At 28.2% G+C, this 19,831-nt stretch overlaps 1 protein-coding gene across 1 annotated transcript in view; it reads left to right on the top strand.

Annotated features, from left to right (window-relative positions):
* LOC111624507 (KICSTOR complex protein SZT2-like) overlaps window positions 1-19,831 on the top strand; it is a 317,304-nt gene that overhangs the window by 249,519 nt on the left and 47,954 nt on the right. Inside the window, exons 33-38 of the mRNA XM_023367362.1 lie at window positions 3,828-4,598; window positions 7,204-7,456; window positions 8,423-8,576; window positions 12,582-12,678; window positions 13,149-13,287; window positions 19,461-19,598. Coding sequence (XP_023223130.1) covers window positions 3,828-4,598; window positions 7,204-7,456; window positions 8,423-8,576; window positions 12,582-12,678; window positions 13,149-13,287; window positions 19,461-19,598 — 1,552 coding nt within the window. The remainder of the gene's footprint in view (window positions 1-3,827; window positions 4,599-7,203; window positions 7,457-8,422; window positions 8,577-12,581; window positions 12,679-13,148; window positions 13,288-19,460; window positions 19,599-19,831) is intronic.

Raw genomic sequence — 19,831 nt, 5'->3', positions numbered from 1 at the left:
CAATGTTCTTAATTTCATCTTTAATCTTGGCATTGTCTTCCTTCATACGAGGGCAAGGTGAAAAGTTCTCGGCCTAGTAGTGAAAAAATGAGTTTTTTATTTTAAAAGTGCATTTATTTCTCAATGTAGTCTTCCTTTAGTTCAATACACTTTGTCCAACATTTCTCCAATAACAGTATTCCATCCCTGAAGTGCGATTCTGGAAGGTCTTCAAAATATCCATTTACTGCTGTTATCACCTCTTCACTTGACCCAAAATGTTTTCCAGCTAAAAATTTTTTAAGATTTGGGAATAAATGAAAGTCACAGGGAGCTAAATCTGGCAAATAGGGAGGATGTTCCAATAATTCATATGTCAAATCCCTCAATTTTCCCATTGCCAAAGCACCTTTGTGAGCAGGTGCATTGTCCTGGTGAAAGAGGATTTTTTTTCTTTTGCAAACAAGGCCTTTTCTCTCTAATTTTTTTATCTAGCTGGTCAAGAAGATGTGCGTAGTATTCCCCATTAATTGTTTGACCCTTTGATAGGTAGTCAATTAAAAGAATCCCTTTGGAATCCCAAAAAACACTAGCTATAACCTTTCCAGCCGATGCAATCGTCTTTGCTTTCTTCGGTGCAGAGTTTTCTTCGGTCACTGCTTGGACTGTTGTTTTGACTCAGGGGTAAAGTGGTGAATCCATGTTTCATCCATTGTAACAAATCTGTGCAGAAAATCAGTTGGGTTCTTTTTAAAACGGCGCAAACATTGATGAGAAAGTCGATTCCTCATTTGTTTATGATCAGCATTTAACAAATGCGGCACCCATCTTGCGCAAAGCTTTCTCATACTGAGTTCTTTGTGTAAAATGTGCCTTACCCTTTCTTCTGAGATGCCTACAGCCTTAGCTATCTCATACACCTTTAATCGTCAATCATCTAGAACCATATTGTGTATCTTCTCGATATTTTCTGTGGTAGTTGCAGTTTTTGGCCGTCCTTCACGTGGATCATCTTCAATCGATGAATGACCACGTTTAAACTTTGCTGCCCATTTTTTTACTGTTGATAACGAAGGTGCAGACTCCTTATACACTTTTACCAAGTTTGGATAAATTTCTGTTGGCGATAAACCATCCAAAACAAAGAATTTTATGACGGAACGATATTCAAGTTTATTCATTTTGTCAAAAACACACACAATTCTTACTTTAAACAGCCATATAAAAAGAAGTATTTGTCTGATCAAATTCACACTTGGTATTTACTTTTGTTTGGAAGTTTGGAAACATAACCAGACGATACTTTCATTTGTAGTAGCGCCATCGATGGGTTAGGCCGAGAACTTTTCACCTTGCCCTCGTACAGCTGATTTCAGATTTAATTGTTTGAATCTCCTGGGTCAGAAGGTCAAACTTCTCCCGAATCAATTTGTAAATCGATTTTAATGAGTATCTGGGTTCATTATTACTTAGATATCCTAGGTTTTCTGTTGGTTCAAAAAAATCCTTAATGGTAGTGTTTTTCGTAGCACCCGTAGTTTCTCTCATTTCTTCTTTGGATAGATAATCTTTTCCTAACAATTCTACTAACTGATTATTTTCTTCCGTGACTTGTGAATAATCCTTTCAAGGTCTACCTCGCCCCCTTCTTTGCATAGTTACTTGACTTGCCTGAGGGGGAGAACATTGAATAGGACCAGGATTTTTTTCTATTCCAGCCATAATTAGCAGAATTGTTATTAAATTCAAAGTTAGTGGACCCATTTGACTTCTTATAATATCTTGATAATTGACATTATTTCTTAAAACTTCCATACTAACTTTCTTCAGAACAGCACTACCAAAAAGTCACCAACACCTTCGCTGTCAAACATGCCCCTACACAATTAATAATTAAATTCAAATACTTAATATTATTTTTTTTTATGTTTCTATTTAAAAAACTTTGCTGCGAATCATATTAACTACTGTGAATAAGTCTTTGGATGTAATTTTTGTACTATCATAAATTAAAAACGTGTTATCATAAATATATCACAACAAACATCACTCCTTTTAAATCTATTGTAATTATATCCAGTTGTATTAACTAATAAAAATTGTACCAGCTGTAATAATAACACAAGCCTACAAAAAAAAATTTTTTTTTTGGTGCCTAGGTTTTTAGAACTGATTTTAGCTATATTTGGGTCACTGAATCCAAATATGAAATCAGTTTTTCTCTATCAGCTCTACTTTTTTAGATCTGTGTTTTTTTAACATACAGTGCTACATGAAATGTGCAGCTCTAATTCCAGTTTGTACAGTTCTAAATCATATATGCAAGAATTGATTCCTGTATATTTTTCCCATTGTTAGTCTGCCGTCCAGTTAGTTCCAGGTAAAACCACCAAATGAAATAAGCATTTGGTAACGACGTTCAATGCTTCAACTAGAGTTGAGGTAAGTTTGTAAGTTCTAGCCGTGCAGTATCTATATCAGTGTTTCCCAACCTTTTTTGCCCCACCTAAGCCTTTCTAAAATTCTTATGCCTCAGTTAAGTATAGAAAAAATTAAAGCATGAATATTTGACGGCCCACAAATAAGACAACTCATTAACGATCTTGCCTTCGTCAATTCGATGAATGAAGCTGAGCAAAAAGCCTGGACTTCATTTGTTGCAGTTGTCAGAAATTTTCTAGGCAAACGCAAAGCTGAAAATTATGTTGAACTGGTAAACGAGATGCTTAACAGTTTCAAATTCCTTGGGTGTAATATGAGTATTAAGGTGCACTATTTACACAGTCACTTAGACCGTTTTCCTGAAAATTTAGGAGACACCAGTGAAGAACAAGGTGAAAGATTTCACCAGGATATTAAAACTATGGAGGACTGCTACCAAGGAAGATGGGATACGCATATGATGGCAGATTACTGCTGGAGTTTAAAAAGGGATTGCTCCAAAATATGTTCACGAAAGTCACGGAAATTAAGCTTCCTCAATGTGTAACTGTTTAGTTTTATTGATGACTTTTTCCTCTATCTTTGTATAGAATAATATTTGCATAATATAATAATAAAAATTCCGTGTTTAGTTTTTTTACTTGATCCATGGATACTGAAACGTATATTTCGCTAAAATGCTATATCTTAAAAATTAGAGCTCCTAGGCAAAAACTAATGCCATATTTGAATTCAGGACATCAAATTCATATGAAATCAGCTCAAAATACCTGGGCACCAAAACCACTGTTGACCTGTGTAATTTATTTTTTTCAAAGTTTTAAAATTTTTGTTATTATATCTTAGTAATTGATGAGTACATACTGAATGTCCAATGATACCATTGTTTATGCACTCATCAACTTGAATTTAGTTGGTTTGTCTGTTAATTCATCTACATTTTTAATGAAAACGTAGAAGTATCATAAAGACTAATTTATTTTTAACAAATCTTTTTCGGTTCTTTAAAAATAAGTTAGTCTTACTTTATTTTTACCATTTAAACAGTTATATGTAGAATTTAGTCATTTCCATTTTTATTATGAAATAAATTTGGTAAAACTTGCATAGAAGATACAGAAATGAATCTAGTTTACTCCCATAAAAAGAAAATAAGTTAATTTATGACTGTATTTTATTAAAGAGTCTCAGAACTTTACAGATATAGGTTGTATGTACTTTCAGTTGTATGTAATATTCAAAAAATTCTTTAAAATTTATATAAAAATAGTTACAATTGATTTATATATGAAGTCATAAAATAATTTTAATTAAATGAAAAAGAATAATATGTTTTTGTTTGTTAATTTGTTAATTCAGTATCTTATATTTACATATAAATAATTATAAGTTAAAATTTCTTTCAGGAATTTAAACAAATGTCTGCACCTGGTTACCATTTAAAGAAAGAAGAAAATTATTATTATTTGATTATAGATATAGAAACTGCAGAAAAACTTAAAAGACCATTTGGTTCTCTAATACCTCCTCTTGGTGCAGCTAGTAAAGATTTAATCATTCAAGCAAATCCACATGGAGATGATAGTACTCAATTAAAAAATATCACTGAAACTTCATATAAAGACAAAGACATACATGTAAGAAGGCTAAGTGACACAAGTCTTACAGAGGATTGTAATCAGTATTTAGACTTTATGAAAACATCGAATCAGTCAATTAATGCTCCACAAATACTGAATATTTTACGACAGAAAACGCACAATGAATATGAATCTGAAACAGAAGATGGTGAAGATAAAAATTATAAAAAATCAAGAATGACTCGTAAATTGAGTTCTAAATCTCAGAGAGATAGATCAAGAGAAGAATCTCGAGCATCTTCTGTTCCTCCTTCACTTCCTGATGAAAATCTCTCTCTTTCTCATAATGAAACTCTGCAAGTAGGACAGTCAGCACCTTCAGGGTTTACAAACTTTTTCCAGAATGTAGATACACTTTTAGAATGGAAACAAATAAAAGAAGAATCAAATGAATCTTTTTATCAAAAATATATGATAGAAACTGAAAGAAAATCCAAAAATAATTATTTTGAATCTTCAGAAGAAATTCAAGAAAATAATTGTCATTCCTTATCTGATAATAGATCTTCTAGTCCTGGTATTGAAGTAGATTCTCAGGTAATAATATGTAAATATTATAAAATTTTATAATAAAATTAAATTTAAAAAATACTAAATTAAACATATCCACTTTTACTTGTAGATCAAAAAGCTACATTTTAGACTAGTAAATGTTACTTTATTTTTTAAACACTGGTTAGACAAGCATTTTCAATGTCAGTTATTAATGAAATAACATTAATTTTTTAATTTGTTTTTAAAATAAATTAAACAAGATTACATCATTTTAAATAATTTAAAAAGTTAAAATACTTTAAATGGAGTAAGATAGTTAAAATTTAAAGGTTCAAATATCTTTCCTATGTTTCTAAAGCAATGATTTATGTTATCTCTTTATGCATTGTAAAATTGTTCTATTTTCTCTGCTTAGATTCTTTTGACATGGAATATTGAAAAATAGTCAAAATAGTTTTTAAATCTCCAATTTTTGACTTCATCTAAATAATTTATTTATTTTTGTTATAAACTAAGATTATAAAATATAATACTAAAATAATTATAAAAAAATAATAATAGCAGCACAACTCAAATAAAAATAATACTACACCCTGAAAACCATCAAAAATGATGGGAAAAGAAATGAAAACAATTGATTCTTACATAAACATTGCATTATTTCCTAATAATTTTCTTTGTTGTTTCAAATCCAAATATAAACTTTTTAAGTTCTTGTCATCATAACAAGTAATCCTAACTTATTTAATTTTGTCACTTTTTGAATTTGGTAAAATCAAAAGCACATTTTATGCCAATTTTACAAATAACACATAAATAACTGCCTTTTGGCATTAAAACTCTTTAATTAACACAAAATATAAAAGCAAGCACTTGACAGTGCATTGCTTGCTTTTATATTTTGTGTTTACCTAACCTAAATAATTTGCTTAAGAAAGACAGCACTTGACAGTGCATTGCTGTCTTTCTTAAGCAAATTATTTAGGTTAGAATGTCAAAACATTAGAATACTGAACAAGAAATTCAAAGAGAGTATAATATAAAAAATTTTTTAACAAAAGTTTTTTATGATGTTTCTTTTTTCAATTTTATAACAGACTAAACTTAAAGAAGCACAAATTGACATAAAACAAGTTTTTAAAGAATGGAAATAATTTTTAAAACTACAAAAATAAATTAAAACTATAAATTAAAAACTATAATGGCTGATAACCACAAATTAAGGTTTCAGAAGTTTGAAAATAAATATCCAAAATTTTCTGAGGTTAAGGATTTGTCTATTATTAGAGTTTGTAGTTGACATATGTAAGGATTCCCAGATAAATATGATTATCTGGTCCATACACTTCCACCAGATTAACAACCTATATAATACTGTTTTAAATCTCTGCAAATATTGTATTAGAATCATATAATATCAGACTTCTCTAAGTATACAGACATATCGCTGTCATTACAAAGGATTCTGTGCAATGATAATTGCAGTTTGATGAGCAGGGTGAGACTGTATTGTTTGAAAATATGAACAATAAAACAGGCCCTAAACTGAGGATGGAAGATTGTGTGAACACTAGATCTTTTTTAACATATAAGGTGGATAGTGGGAACAGAAATCTTAGGACCTAGTAATGATTTAGTTCAGTTTTGGTATGAGAGTATCTTGTCCTGCTCACTGCTGTAATAATATACTGTAGTTTATTAATACCAAACATTGTGAGGACAGATACAAAATGGGAGCCATTCACATTGTTAGATTAATTAATTAATTAATTAATTAAGTTTTGAAAATTTTTTTTTGAATTTTTGGAATGTTTTTTAAGTCCCCAAATTTTTCAAAATTTTTTGCCCGCGCGAAAAATTTTTATCGCGATTTTAATTAGCCTTTAATCTGGCTCGATTAAGGCTTAATTGTTTTTAATGGGATTTTTTTTATCAAATTTAATTCATTGTTCTAAAGTTGTAGTGCACGGATTTGACTTCGGTAAAGTTATTTAAAGGTAGTTTCTGATGTCAAAAACGACCTCCAAAAGTTTTTAAAATTTTTAATTAATATATTTTATTTTATACAAATTTAATTAATTAGGGAGGGTCGGAAATCGCAATAAAATTTTTAATTTTTTAAAAATATCTAAAAATATAGGCCTAGTCACCCTACTTTAAACCCTTGTCCTCCCGAGACGTCTATGAGAATGCCCGGAAAATCTGACTCCAGCTGTTCTCAAGGTCATCCAGCTGTGTAAACAATGACTCATCGGTGTTAAATTTCACAGAAAGGCGAGACAAAGGAACTTAAACTTCAAAGCTTTTTCTTCAAAATAAACGCATTTCTTTCNCTGTAAGGTCTCTTTTTATGCGGATTATTTTTATGCGATTTTGAAGTTGTGCGGTTTGTATTTCATCCAAAAATTTCTTGGACAAACATACATATAGGCTTGTTTAGGAAGCCCGTGTATAGACAGTCTCCAAAAATCGTGGAACGCTCAAAGTTCACTCCATTTGTTCCGCTGACATATTAGTTTTCTTTTAATATTCATAAAGTTTTCAGTTTAAGTTAATCTAGCACATTTAATGCACTGATCTATTTACAAATAAAAATAAATTATGTATCAAATAATCTTAAACAATATCATATAATGTATTTTTGTAGAATATTAGTCTCTCAGAAACAGTTGATGATGTTATATCAAGAGACTGTACTGAAATAGAAAATGATGAAACTACTGGTCTAGATTATACAAGTAAAGATGAACTGCCTTCTCCCAGTGATCTTGCAGATAATGGTTTTAATCCAAGATTACATTTAACAACAGAGGAATCACTTGGATCAACACCAGTTGTGTATAGTGAGGTTGATTTTGCTAGCTGCATTGGTAGTGGTCATGTCAGCAACACAGAGGAAGGTAATGAAATTTTATTTAAAATACTAAAAGATTATTTCTCAAATACTAATAATTTTATACATTAACTTATTATATCTTAAATTTTGATTTTATAAATAAGTAGATCAAATTTTTATTATTATTATTATTGTATATTTATAATTTTTTATATTCCAAACATTATATATAATTTTTTTAAATTATATTTTTAAAATAATTAAATAGCACAATTGTTTGCTGCTTAATTTAAAATTGATTTGTTTCCTTTGAAAATCTTGTTTCATTAAATCTTCAATGCAATTACTATTTCCATTTTCAACTTTATTATTGTCTGCTTGCATTAGTCAGTTATTCAATAAATTGAATTTTCTTAATTTTTTTTTTCTTAGTGAAATCTATTTACATATTTTTAATTATTTAGATGAATGAGGACTTAATATTATTTTTGTTTACATCTTGGTTTCTATTGAGTATTGTTCTTTTCTTTAATTTCTGTTTTTATTTAAATTCTACTTATTAATCTCTCTTTGGATTTAGCTAAATAAACCTATTTTTTCTTAATTTATATTTTAAAATTTAACATAAAACTTAAATATGTATTTCAAAATTTTCATGATACACATGATGATACATGATTTACTAATAATTATATGAGGTAAATTAATTTTGTTGATCTTCTTTTATATGGTAACTTGTTGCTTATTGAACATAAAAGAGTATTCATACTTAACAAACAATTATATTGAGTTCTTCAATAGGACTTGAAGTTTTAAAATGTAAGATATTAAATTGTTAATATAATTTTTTAATAAGTTTACCATTTTATCAAATTATTTAATCATTGAATTGCATTTTCAGAATATAATTTTATTTATATAAAATAGAAGTATTAATAACTATGTAATTACATTTCATGTTTTATATATTATTATTAATTTCTGTTAAAACAGTTTCTATATATGTATATATATTATAATTTTTTAACAGGCTATGAAGGTGATAGTAGTGAATCTGATAGTAATGAATCTGACGGTGATTGTGATTGGTTGAATTTACTTGATACAAAAAGACCTCTTTTGCCTGGGTTCTGGCTAATTATGGAAATCTTCAAAGATAAAGTTTGCCTATATTTTCACATTAGGTATTCAACAAAACTTATTTCTAAATATTTTTAATATATGAAATTTATAGTTAACAAGTATATGATGATAAAACTTTGAGAAAGTGCTTCAAATGATACAATATTGTAAAAAGTAAATTGCTAAAAGAACAGACATTTTATATTTATTCAGTTTAAACAATTTTCATGTTTATTTAGCTTTTCCAATTTTAAACCATTGAATGATTATGAATCATTATGAATGAATATTTGCTAAGTAAGAACAACAACTTGTAATTTTTTTGAACAAAAGGTTTTTGGCTAATTTAAATCAATGAAGTGCTGTTTCAGGAATAAAAATCTAATTTAAAGCTCTTATTTCAGCAACTAATTTATGCTGTTAATATGTTCTTATCACATATTAGTTGTTTTTAATATAGTGTAATACTATCTAATTCAGTTTAAAACTTATTTTAAATATTTCAAAAATAATTTTGTTTTCATAGAATTATCATAATTTAAAGTTATATAGTTCTTAATTATTTTAATTTGTTTTTAGATGGAACAATTAAATTGTTTATTAAAAGGTTAAATTTAATTTAAAAAATGGTAATATAAGACACTTGTATTGCAGAAGTATGGGAAATGTTTTAAAAATATATACAGTAGAGCGTCGATTTTCTGAAAGTCAATCATCCGAAAGAATTCCAGTCGACAAATTTAAATTTTCGCCAGTGCTTTGGAGCTTCAATCTTTGGCTATGTCTTGGGCTACTCAAATATTTTATGTTTTTGATACTAAATTAACATCTGAAGTATAATTTTTTATTATTTTTATATTTTTCAATATATTTATTTTGTTTGTACAAAATAAAAAAATAATTTTTAATGATANTATGTCTTGGGCTACTCAAATATTTTACGTTTTTGATACTAAATTAACATCTGAAGTATAATTTTTTATTATTTTTATATTTTTCAATATATTTATTTTGTTTGTACAAAATAAAAAAATAATTTTTAATGATACAATAGTCTTTGTTAGGCTTAACATCGACGAAAATTCAACGCAAAGCGACACGCAATGGATAAAAATTTCGACATCGGATACGTTAAACTATTTTTTCGTATGTAAATCAGTTATCCGGACAACCCCAGTCCCCAATTGATTCGGAAAATCGACGCTCTACTGTATTACATATTTTTCTGATATTCCAGTTTTCGTGATTACAGATAATATATTTGCATTCTTTAAATTTTATTATATCTTGTCACAAGGAAAGTGTTTTAAAATTAATAATGGATTTTAAAACTTAATTTTTAATACTTATTAATTATTTTTTATAGAATTTTTTTAAAAATTAGAGAATTCTTTTTAAAATTTTAAAGAAAAATTAAAGAATTCTAAAGAAAGTATGTTGTTATTTACAGGTTTGTAAAGGAAATAATGATGATAATTGTAAAATAAAAATGTAATAATGTTTTCCTCCATAAAATCAATGTTTATGTTTAAAATCAAAGCAGTCATTTGCTATGTAAATCCCATGATAATTAGTTATGATTTTGCTACATTTAATTTATGTAGCACTTTAATAATCAGTGTCAAATAAATGCATTTATATTTGATTCAAGAAATATTTAAACTTGTTTTATTTTAAACAGCTTAATTATTTTTCATATTTTTATTATTGATTGATATTTTTAATTTTTTTAAAATGGTTAAAAATAATTTAACAAATTAAAACATATAGCAGTTAATAAAAAAAAATTTCATTTTGGTAAGGAATATATTTATGAGAACAAGTGATGAACAAGTAATGATCTTTGCAACATTTTATATCTTTCATGTAGTTCTTATCTATGCCATTTAATTAAAGATCTTTATTTAGTATCATTTGAGACGTTGAATTTTGATTGACACAAATATATTTGTGTAGATATGTGACTATCATTTAAGGTATCTGTATTTATTTGACTAATGATAACATGAATATGATAAATTTTACATGAAGTATAAAAATGTATTTAAAATAATTATATAGTGGCATTGTGATCAACTGAAATCTTTTTAATTGAGGTTCTTCATTATTCATGGGGAATTGTGAAAGAGTACTTTGTCAATAAAGACAAGAGAACATATTACAGTACACAAATTTTAACTGGATGATGCACAGTATTTGAAAAAGATCTAGAAATCAAAAAAATATCTAATGATTTCTCATGAATTTAAAGAGAAAAAAAAAGACTAAAGAAATTTTAATTGTAATCATCATAACACTTTCACTTTATAACAATATTCTTCTATTTTGTTGATAACTTTGTACTAAGCACTTTTTCTTTCTTTTTCTGAGTGTTTGATTATCTGACATTTTCTCGGTTCACATTACCTTGGATCAGGGCTCTACTATATTTCAAAATCTATTAATGATTTGTTATTGATTAAAATGAGCTCAAAGCTACAAATATTGACAACATTACTATATCTTTTGTTATTTTTTTATACTAATGACTTTGTTTATACTAATAGAATTATTTTTTTATGTAAATAACATAATGACAAAATGTATAAATCAGTGGTCGCCAAACTTTTTTTAACCGTTGACCCCCAATCACTTTCCAAAGCCTCACATTGACCCCCACCGTAAAGTTTTATTGCAAGTGTATATGTATGAGCGGAAAAAAAAAAAGTTGTGGGTTGTGGTCACTGTCTAAGCAAAAAAAAAAAAAAAAAGGTTGTGACCCCTTAGCCGCATCGACCCCCTAATCGACTCCCTAGCCGCATCGACCCCTGGGGTTTATATCGACCACTTTGGCGACCCCTGGTATAAATTATATTAGAAAATAATACAGCTTGAAAAAGTTCAGTAACTCATAAAACTGCTTAATCTATATATATAAAAATGAATGTATGTGTGTCTGTCCTTCATGCATTACCACACCGTTTATCTGATTGCCGTGAAACTTTGGGAAGTTGTTTAATATACTCCGGTGAAGGTTTGTGGCATAGTACGATTGCCATGAAACTTTGGAAAGTTTTTTAATTTTTTAATACACTTCCGCGAAGTACATTTATCCTACGATAGATGGCGCGCGTTTACACAAGCATTCGCGCACAGTGTGTACGATCGATTTCAAATTGTGAAGACCATTTCCCCCCTTCAAAAAATATCTCTATATATGCATTTGTAAACTGTTATTTACGATATTTATAATAATTTTTGTTTAATCACTTTATTTCGACATTTTTGCTAATTATGTATTCGCTCGAACTTCGTTAAAATCTTAACTGTACCCCGAACAATGACCGAAGTTGTAGGAAGAAATTTGCGTATTTTACCGATCTAGGTTTCCCCTTTTTCAAATTTTAATATCGACTCAAAATAATTTAAAAAGACAAATTACAATAAAATGGTTTATTATCCAACTATCAGAAATTTCACAACACGCCAAAGAAGAGAGGAAGGAGCAATTAAATAATGAAAATTATAAAGGATTTTAAAAAATATATAAAAATGAGGAATATCGCACTTCTGACAATCGCTGCGAGTGTGTGGGCTAAATTTGGAGAATTCGTGCTTCTCGCGTGGACAACTGTACGTGGCCGACTCATGCGTCGGAAAACCTTCCGATTTATTCGTGTACGCACTAGACGGAGAAACAAAAAATATCGTGTATCCACGAGCACTCCAATAAATAAATAGAATTGAAACAACACTTTGAAATGTTTTTCGATAAAAACGAATAATAATAATAAGTTTCAATAAAAATGATAAAATGAAAATTTAATTTTATCTTTACGAGTTTGCTTGAATTTCGTTTCTTCTGAGATCGCAGCAATGCGCGACGTGTAAGCTAGTTTTTTATAAAAGTCACAGTTCTCTAGGCCAATGAATTATGAGGTATTTTCTGTTGTAAAAAAATTTACATTCATTTTTAATGAAATAGAATGTAAAAATTAATAAGATGTAATTAAATATGATGGCATTTAACATTATTTTCAGTAATTTAGTTTAATGCAGTTTAATTGAAATATTTCTTTGTTGTTTAGGCATAGAGATGAAGAAGATGAAGAACTGAAACAAAGTAAAGAAATCTTAAGTCAAGTTATTCACATTATTAGAAATATTTGTAAAGTCGTTAATCAAGTAAGTTTTATATACATTAGAAATATTTCAATATCTTAACAATTCAGTTATAATACCATTCTAAATATCTCTGTTTTTGATTAATTCACGAAAGTTACATTCTTGACAAATTATAATTACTTTTTTACTAAATTAAAAAGAAACTGATATTTTCTTCAAAAAAAGACTTCAATGATGTATTAACTGTTAATATAAACTTGTTTTTTTTGTTTGCTAATGTATATATGTTAAAATTATTATTAACTATAAAAAAATAGAACCATTTTTAAAATGTTGAATGTCCTTAATTTCAGTATGTAAGTGTTCTTGTTTTAAGAAATAAGCATTATTAAATCATTAAAAATTAATTGTATGGCATATTAATTTATCATTCAGAAACTATTATTCTAACTTAAGTACAAAAAGAAATAAAACTACACAATGGAAATTTTACTTCATAGGTGGTTAATAAAATAATTTATATATTTCAGAGTTTGTTGCTTCAAAACTTACATGAATCAAGAATGTGTAATCAGTTATTAGTTCCTGAAGCAAATGAAGACATATGGAAACCTGAGTCTTCAACAGTAGAACAATTTAAGAGCCTGAAAAGGATACCATCATTTGATGGTAAGAATTTAAGTATATATAAATTTGTATGTTTTTAACAGAAATAAGAAAATACTGTAGATTGTCAATTATTCAAACTATTTGGGGTGTGACAATTTCAGATAAATATTAATTTTATTTTAATACAATAATAAAAAGAAAGATTAAGACATTGAAATTTAATATATTAGAAGCCTGTGACTTTTTAATCCTGCTTTTGCATTAATATTTGTACTATAATAAATAAAACTTAACATTAACATTGATAACAAGATAGTGAGCCTACAGACATAGCTATTTTTCAGCCAGAATATGCCAGTATTCCATGCCAATAAACAATATAAAAAGTATCAACAGTAGTAGTATCGTATAAAAAATATTGTACTGGTAGATTTATTTGCTACATATTGGGAATTGCTCAGTAAAAAAATATTCTATATGTTCAGGCAGCAAGTCTATTGACTGGCATGACAAAAACAGATAAAACGAACTGGGTCACAGCAAATGCCTTGGGTTGATTGGAACTGATGTAAAAAGTAAATGGGATGGTGACTTCTCCTTTCATCTTTCATGAAATGGACAATACTTTCTGGCAATTCTCCCCCACAGATGTTCTTGTTAAGAAATGATATGGAGAAGTGCTAATGATAATACTTTGAAAAGGAAAATAAAAATGTAGTTACTAAAACAACATTTATTTAGCAATTACAATTAAATCAAAAACAAGACATAAGGAAGACAGTATAGATGAAGAGACATACAAAGTTTGGAAAATACTATAAATGCTACAATATAATATAACATGCAAATGTAAATAAAGAAAAAAATAAATGATTAGTAGTATTAAACATTCTTTATTAGTTATTGTTACATTTTTTCAAGAACAGAACTTTATTTTTAGTCATCATACAATATATACAATAGTACCTATAGTAAGTTTTTTTGAAAAATCACACTGCCTATAGAAATCACACTGTCTACAAGTGTGATTGTGTAAAAACTTTGTAAAATCTGAAATTAGTACTTTCTGGAATCAATTTTGATTAATTGATTTTTGGATATTCACTGCTCCACTTGACATTTAAAATTAAACATTCAACATATGACTTATTGTTTGCATTAATTCTTGGCACAGATAAATTCATTTTGCTGTTTTCATGATGTGTGTTTCATATCTTGTGATATTTCAAAATACTATGCTTTGTTAAATAATTAATTATTTTTTACAACTCTATCTTATTTAAATTTTTATTTTTTTGTCATTAACTATAGCTATATTTTTATATTTTAATTATATAATGAAAAATACCATATTTTATAGCTTATAAAATGCACAGACATATAAGACACATCCCCATTTCAGCACTAAATATTTAGGAAAAAAATGTTTAGTGTATTTAAGCTATCCTGCATTTGGCATTCTGCCTCAAGATGTTTTAAACTGTATTCTAGTTTTTAAAAAAGTAAAATTAAAATCCACACTTTTATTTATCAGGGAAAAAGAGAAGTTTAAAAGAAGTCATTGTAAATTTAAAAGCCTTACTGTCCTTTTTAATTCTAATATTATTTTTAATTGTCTACTTGGACTTAATTTATAAATAGGACATAATCTGGTGTTTAAAGATTGACACAGCAATGAGAGTTAGTTCAGAAAAGAACAAAATTTCTTTATTATATCACCTGTAGTAATAGTTTCTGAAACTATTACTACAGGTGATATAATAAAGAAATTTTGTTCTTTTCTGAACTAACTCTCATTGCTGTGTCAATCTTTAAACACCAGATTATGTCCTATTTATAAATTAAGTCCAAGTAGACAATTAAAAATAATATTTAAAAGAAGTCATTTACCATTAAAATATTCAACATAAATAAATGCAATAGCTGCTTAGCTACAGCAAATAATAATATATTTAATTACAAAGTAACATTTTTATGCAAGAATGAGCTAGATAAAGGTTATTTTAGCATACTGAAGACCATTTGGGAAATTCATTATCTATGGGAGATCACAACTTCACATATAACTTTTGTCCAAAAAAACTCAAAACAATCTTATGTGATATATGACTTAAAATACAGTAATCTAAATAAAGCCTGCTTTTGTTTTATCTTATTATTAATATTATCTTATTGTTTTATCAATTATTACTAAGTATAATAATTTTGAAAAAATATATACATTAACATCTGCTTATTGCAATTACAGATATTGTTATCAGTCATTTAAAGTTATAAGAATTATCATATCCCAAAACATAGTTAAAATACATTTATAAAACATTATTTATTGTAAGCAGTGTCAGTTATTTTTATCATTATCATCAAAAGAGGCATATTTTTTTAAGTGCTCTTTTTATGCTGTTTGCTAATACTGTAAGATCTCTTTTTATGCGGATTATTTTTATGCGATTTTGAAGTTGTGCGGTTTGTATTTCATCCAAAAATTTTTTGGACAAACATACATATAGGCTTGTTTAGGAAGCCCGTGTATAGACAGTCTCCAAAAATCGTGGAACGCTCAAAGTTCACTCCATTTGTTCCGCTGACATATAACGTTTATGGATGTAAAGGACAGCTAGATCTACCTTAATCGCTTTAGTTCCTAGCAATTTTTTATGTAAATGTAATTAAACATAAAAAATACTTAAAACTGAAAAAAACGAAAGAAATGCATTAATTTTGAAGAAAAAGCTTCAAAGTTTAACTTCCTTTGTCTCGCCCTTCTGTGAAATTTAACACCGATGAGTCATTGTTTACACATCTGGATGACCTTGAACATAACTGGAGTTGGATTTCCCGAAGCATTCTCATAGACGTCGCGGGAGGACAAGGGTTTAAAGTAGAGTGAACAATAGCTGGCCGTATATTTTTAAATATTTTTTAAAAGTTTGGAGACTTAAAAAACATTCCAAAAATTCAAAAAAACAAATTTCAGGCCTTAAGGATCGTGTTTTATGTAATGCTATGTAACCTGCCCAAGTTAACTCGGGCAAGGAACTAAAGTTAACTCTTCACATCCAGATGTCAGTGATTTGTTTTTAGAGTGAGCTTTTGCAATTCTGGGATTCCCCTTGTACATGATACTTACCATTGACAAGTCGCTATTATATCATTCTGAGTTTCACATTAAAAGGTATAAACTGTAATTATTTTGAAATTTAATTTTATATGAATTTCTTTCAGACATTCGAAGTAATTTATTAATTAAGCAGCCTATTTCTTTTAATTTCTGCAAACTTTTTTATGCGGTTTTAAGTTAATTTTAACTCGTTTTGGTTTTATGCGATTTTAGAAAATTAAGGAACGTATCCCTACTTTTTCAAGGCAAGTAAAGTCTTTTTTTAAGCGAATATTTTATATGCGCTTTTCTGTAGAACGTATCCACCTCATAAAACGAGACTTTACAGTATATGACTGACTAGCTGTTACCCGCGACTTTGTTTGCAGAGGTTTTGCAAGCAAACCCCATTTACATTCAATATTTCAATAACCATAGTAATTGTTATATAACACCTACCGCTGAAGAGAATTGCCAAGAATCAAACAAACTATTTTCAATTTGATCAATTTTCTAAAACGTTTACAATCGTTCTATAATCGAACGAATATGCAATAACAAATTCGAATTTAAAACAGTTCGAACATTTTTAAAATCGAAATAGATAAAAATATTTATAACAATGTCTGAAATGTTATCAATTTAATACACCTAAGTACTCAATGAAGACTAAACATAGTTGAAAACAAAAGATCGCATCTAAAACAGTACAGTAGAAGCCGTTCTTCCGGTTAAGCCTTAATCCTCTCCCTCTCTCCCCACTTGGGAATTTCTAAAAATCCCTTCTTAGTGTGCATTGCCATGGCGTATCCTACTAAAACGCAGATAAAAACAAAAAATTGCATCTAAAACAGTACAGTAGAAGCCATTCTTCCGGTTAAGCGTTAATCCTCTCCCTCTCCTCCCGCAGGGAAATTTAGAAAAATCCCTTCTTAGTATGCATTTTCATGGCATACCCTACTACAACGCAGATAAAAACAAAAAAGCGCATCTAAAATAGTACAGTAGAAGCTGTTATTCCGGTTAAGCCTTAATGCTCTCCCTCTCCCCCCCACTTGGGAATTTCGAAAAATCCCTTCTTAGTATGCGTTTTCATGACATACCTTAACTGTGCACCAAATTTCACCTCTTTTGGTCCAGGGGTTTGCTCTGGGCAATGATGAATCAGTGAGTCATTCAGTCAGTCAGTCAGTCAGGACAAGCAATTTTATATATACAGACTAGCTGTTACCCGCGACTTCGTCCGCGGAGGTTTTGCAAGCAAACCCCATTTACATTCAATATTTCAATAACCATAGTAATTGTTAGGTCTATATAACACCTACAGCTGAAGAGAATTGCCGAGAATCAAACAAACTATTTTCAATTTGATCAATTTTCTGGAGCGTTTACAATTGTTCTATAATCGAACCAATATGCAATAACAAATTCGAATTTAAAACGGTTTGAACATTTTTAAAATTGAAATAGGTAAAAATATTTATAACAATGTCTGAAATGTTATCAATTTAATACACCTAAGTTCTTAATGAAGACTAAATGTAGTTGAAAACAAAAAATCGCATCTAAAATAGTACAGTAGAAGCCATTCTTCCGGTTAAGCCTTAATGCTCTCCCTCACCCCCTGCGGGGGAATTTCTAAAAATCCCGTTTTAGTGTGCATTGCCATGACTTACCCTACTAAAACGCAGATAAAAACAAAAAATCGCATCTAAAATAGTACAGTAGAAGCCGTTCTTCCGGTTAAGCCTTAATGCTCTCCCTCTCCCCCCACTTGGGAATTTCGAAAAATCCCTTCTTAGTGTGCGTTTTCATGATGAACCCTAACTGTGTACCAAATTTCTGCTCTTTAGGTCTAGCAGCTTGCTCTGGGCGATGATGAATCAGTGAGTCATTCAGTCAGTCAGTCAGTCAGGACAAGCAATTTTATATATATAGATAATGTGCATTTGCTATCAATTATCAATATGAGTTTTAACTAATTTAAATGGTTAACAGTTATTGGTTTTAAGCAGTATTTTCACATAGTAGTTATAGTAGTGTTTAAATTTCTGACATTTTTTACTTTAAATACATTCGGAATTAATTACCATTTTAAGTTAATTAATTAATTAATTAATTAACTTTAATTAATCTTTAAATTATGCATTTTTTAAAATAATTTTTTACATGTTTTTTTAATTATTACAAAAAATCCTTAAAAAGATTCTTCTAAGACAATACATACAAATATGTCTTTATTCCAATCCGGTTCTTTCAAGCGCACATTTGAAGAATTAACAATTTCACGGCGGAGGCAACCTTTCTTTATAGGCTGCTCATTCACCTCTAAATGTAAAACAGTTAAAATATTCCTTTGGTGATGGCACTTCATATAAAATTAAAAATATACATTTGGTAGAAATATATGGCAGGACAAATTAATCATTGATTAATTCGTCCTGGCCATATATTTTTACCAAATGTTTTTTTAATGTTGGAATTATAAAACCTGATTATTGTCTTATTTAATTACTCCACTTAATTTTATCAGTCGGTAATTATTATCTGTAAATACGAGTCTCAAAGTAATAACAATAAGTGGATTCTATTTTTCAGACATAAATTTTAAATATTATATACAGCATGTCCATAAAGTTCGTGTGCAATTTAAAAAATTAATAACTTGATTAGTATTTGTGATAGAGAAATTATGTAGAATGTATTGGAAATAAGAAAATCTATATTTTTTTATTGTTTTATTGTATATTATTAAGTTTTCACATGTCCACCATCATTAGTAATAAAAGGGTAATATGATTTTGTAGTTCTCTAAAGTTTAAAGTTTCAAAAAATTGTTAAATTATTGTGTTGAAGAGTTACTAAATAATTTTACTTAAAACTAGGTACATTAAGCTTTCTAATACTTTTTACAGTTTTTTTACTATCACAAATACTAATAAAGTTATAAATTTTTTTCAATTGCACACAGACTTTATGGACACTCTGTGTTTAAATGTTTTTAATTCATTATTTGGGTACTTATTAAATAATGATTTAACAAATATTTATATGTTTATATTTTATTACCAAATTTAAAATGCTAGTATTTTATTTTATTTTGTAATTTAATTAACATTTTTTATTTTTATAGATTATAATCAAAATAATTATTTAGAAGCAACTTTGAAGTTTATGCCTGGTGCATTTGACTGTGATGTAATTTGGCAAACTCACTTTACACTTCATCACAGACTATATACTGGACAGAGTCGCAGTAACATGTCTAGAGGTTTGTTTTATAGATTCTTTAAAGTTTATTATTATTTAATGTCAGAATTTGCAGTAAATATGTAAATACAGTAGATCCCCCTATAAGATGGTAGATACGTTCCGTTCTTTATGAATCAATTTTGTAGGAATCATAGTTTACGGACTACGGCTGTTTGAAAGGTTTTCTTTCATAAAATTAATCGATTCTAGACTAATTCGACTCAACATTTCCAAAATACGTATATTTTTTTG

Source organism: Centruroides sculpturatus, unplaced genomic scaffold (assembly GCF_000671375.1).
Source record: "Centruroides sculpturatus isolate CEXI.00-Female unplaced genomic scaffold, Cexi_2.0 scaffold256, whole genome shotgun sequence".
Lineage (NCBI taxonomy): Eukaryota > Metazoa > Arthropoda > Arachnida > Scorpiones > Buthidae > Centruroides > Centruroides sculpturatus.
The sequence above is the reverse complement of the archived record's forward strand: the minus strand, read 5'-3'. Positions and strand labels throughout refer to the sequence as shown.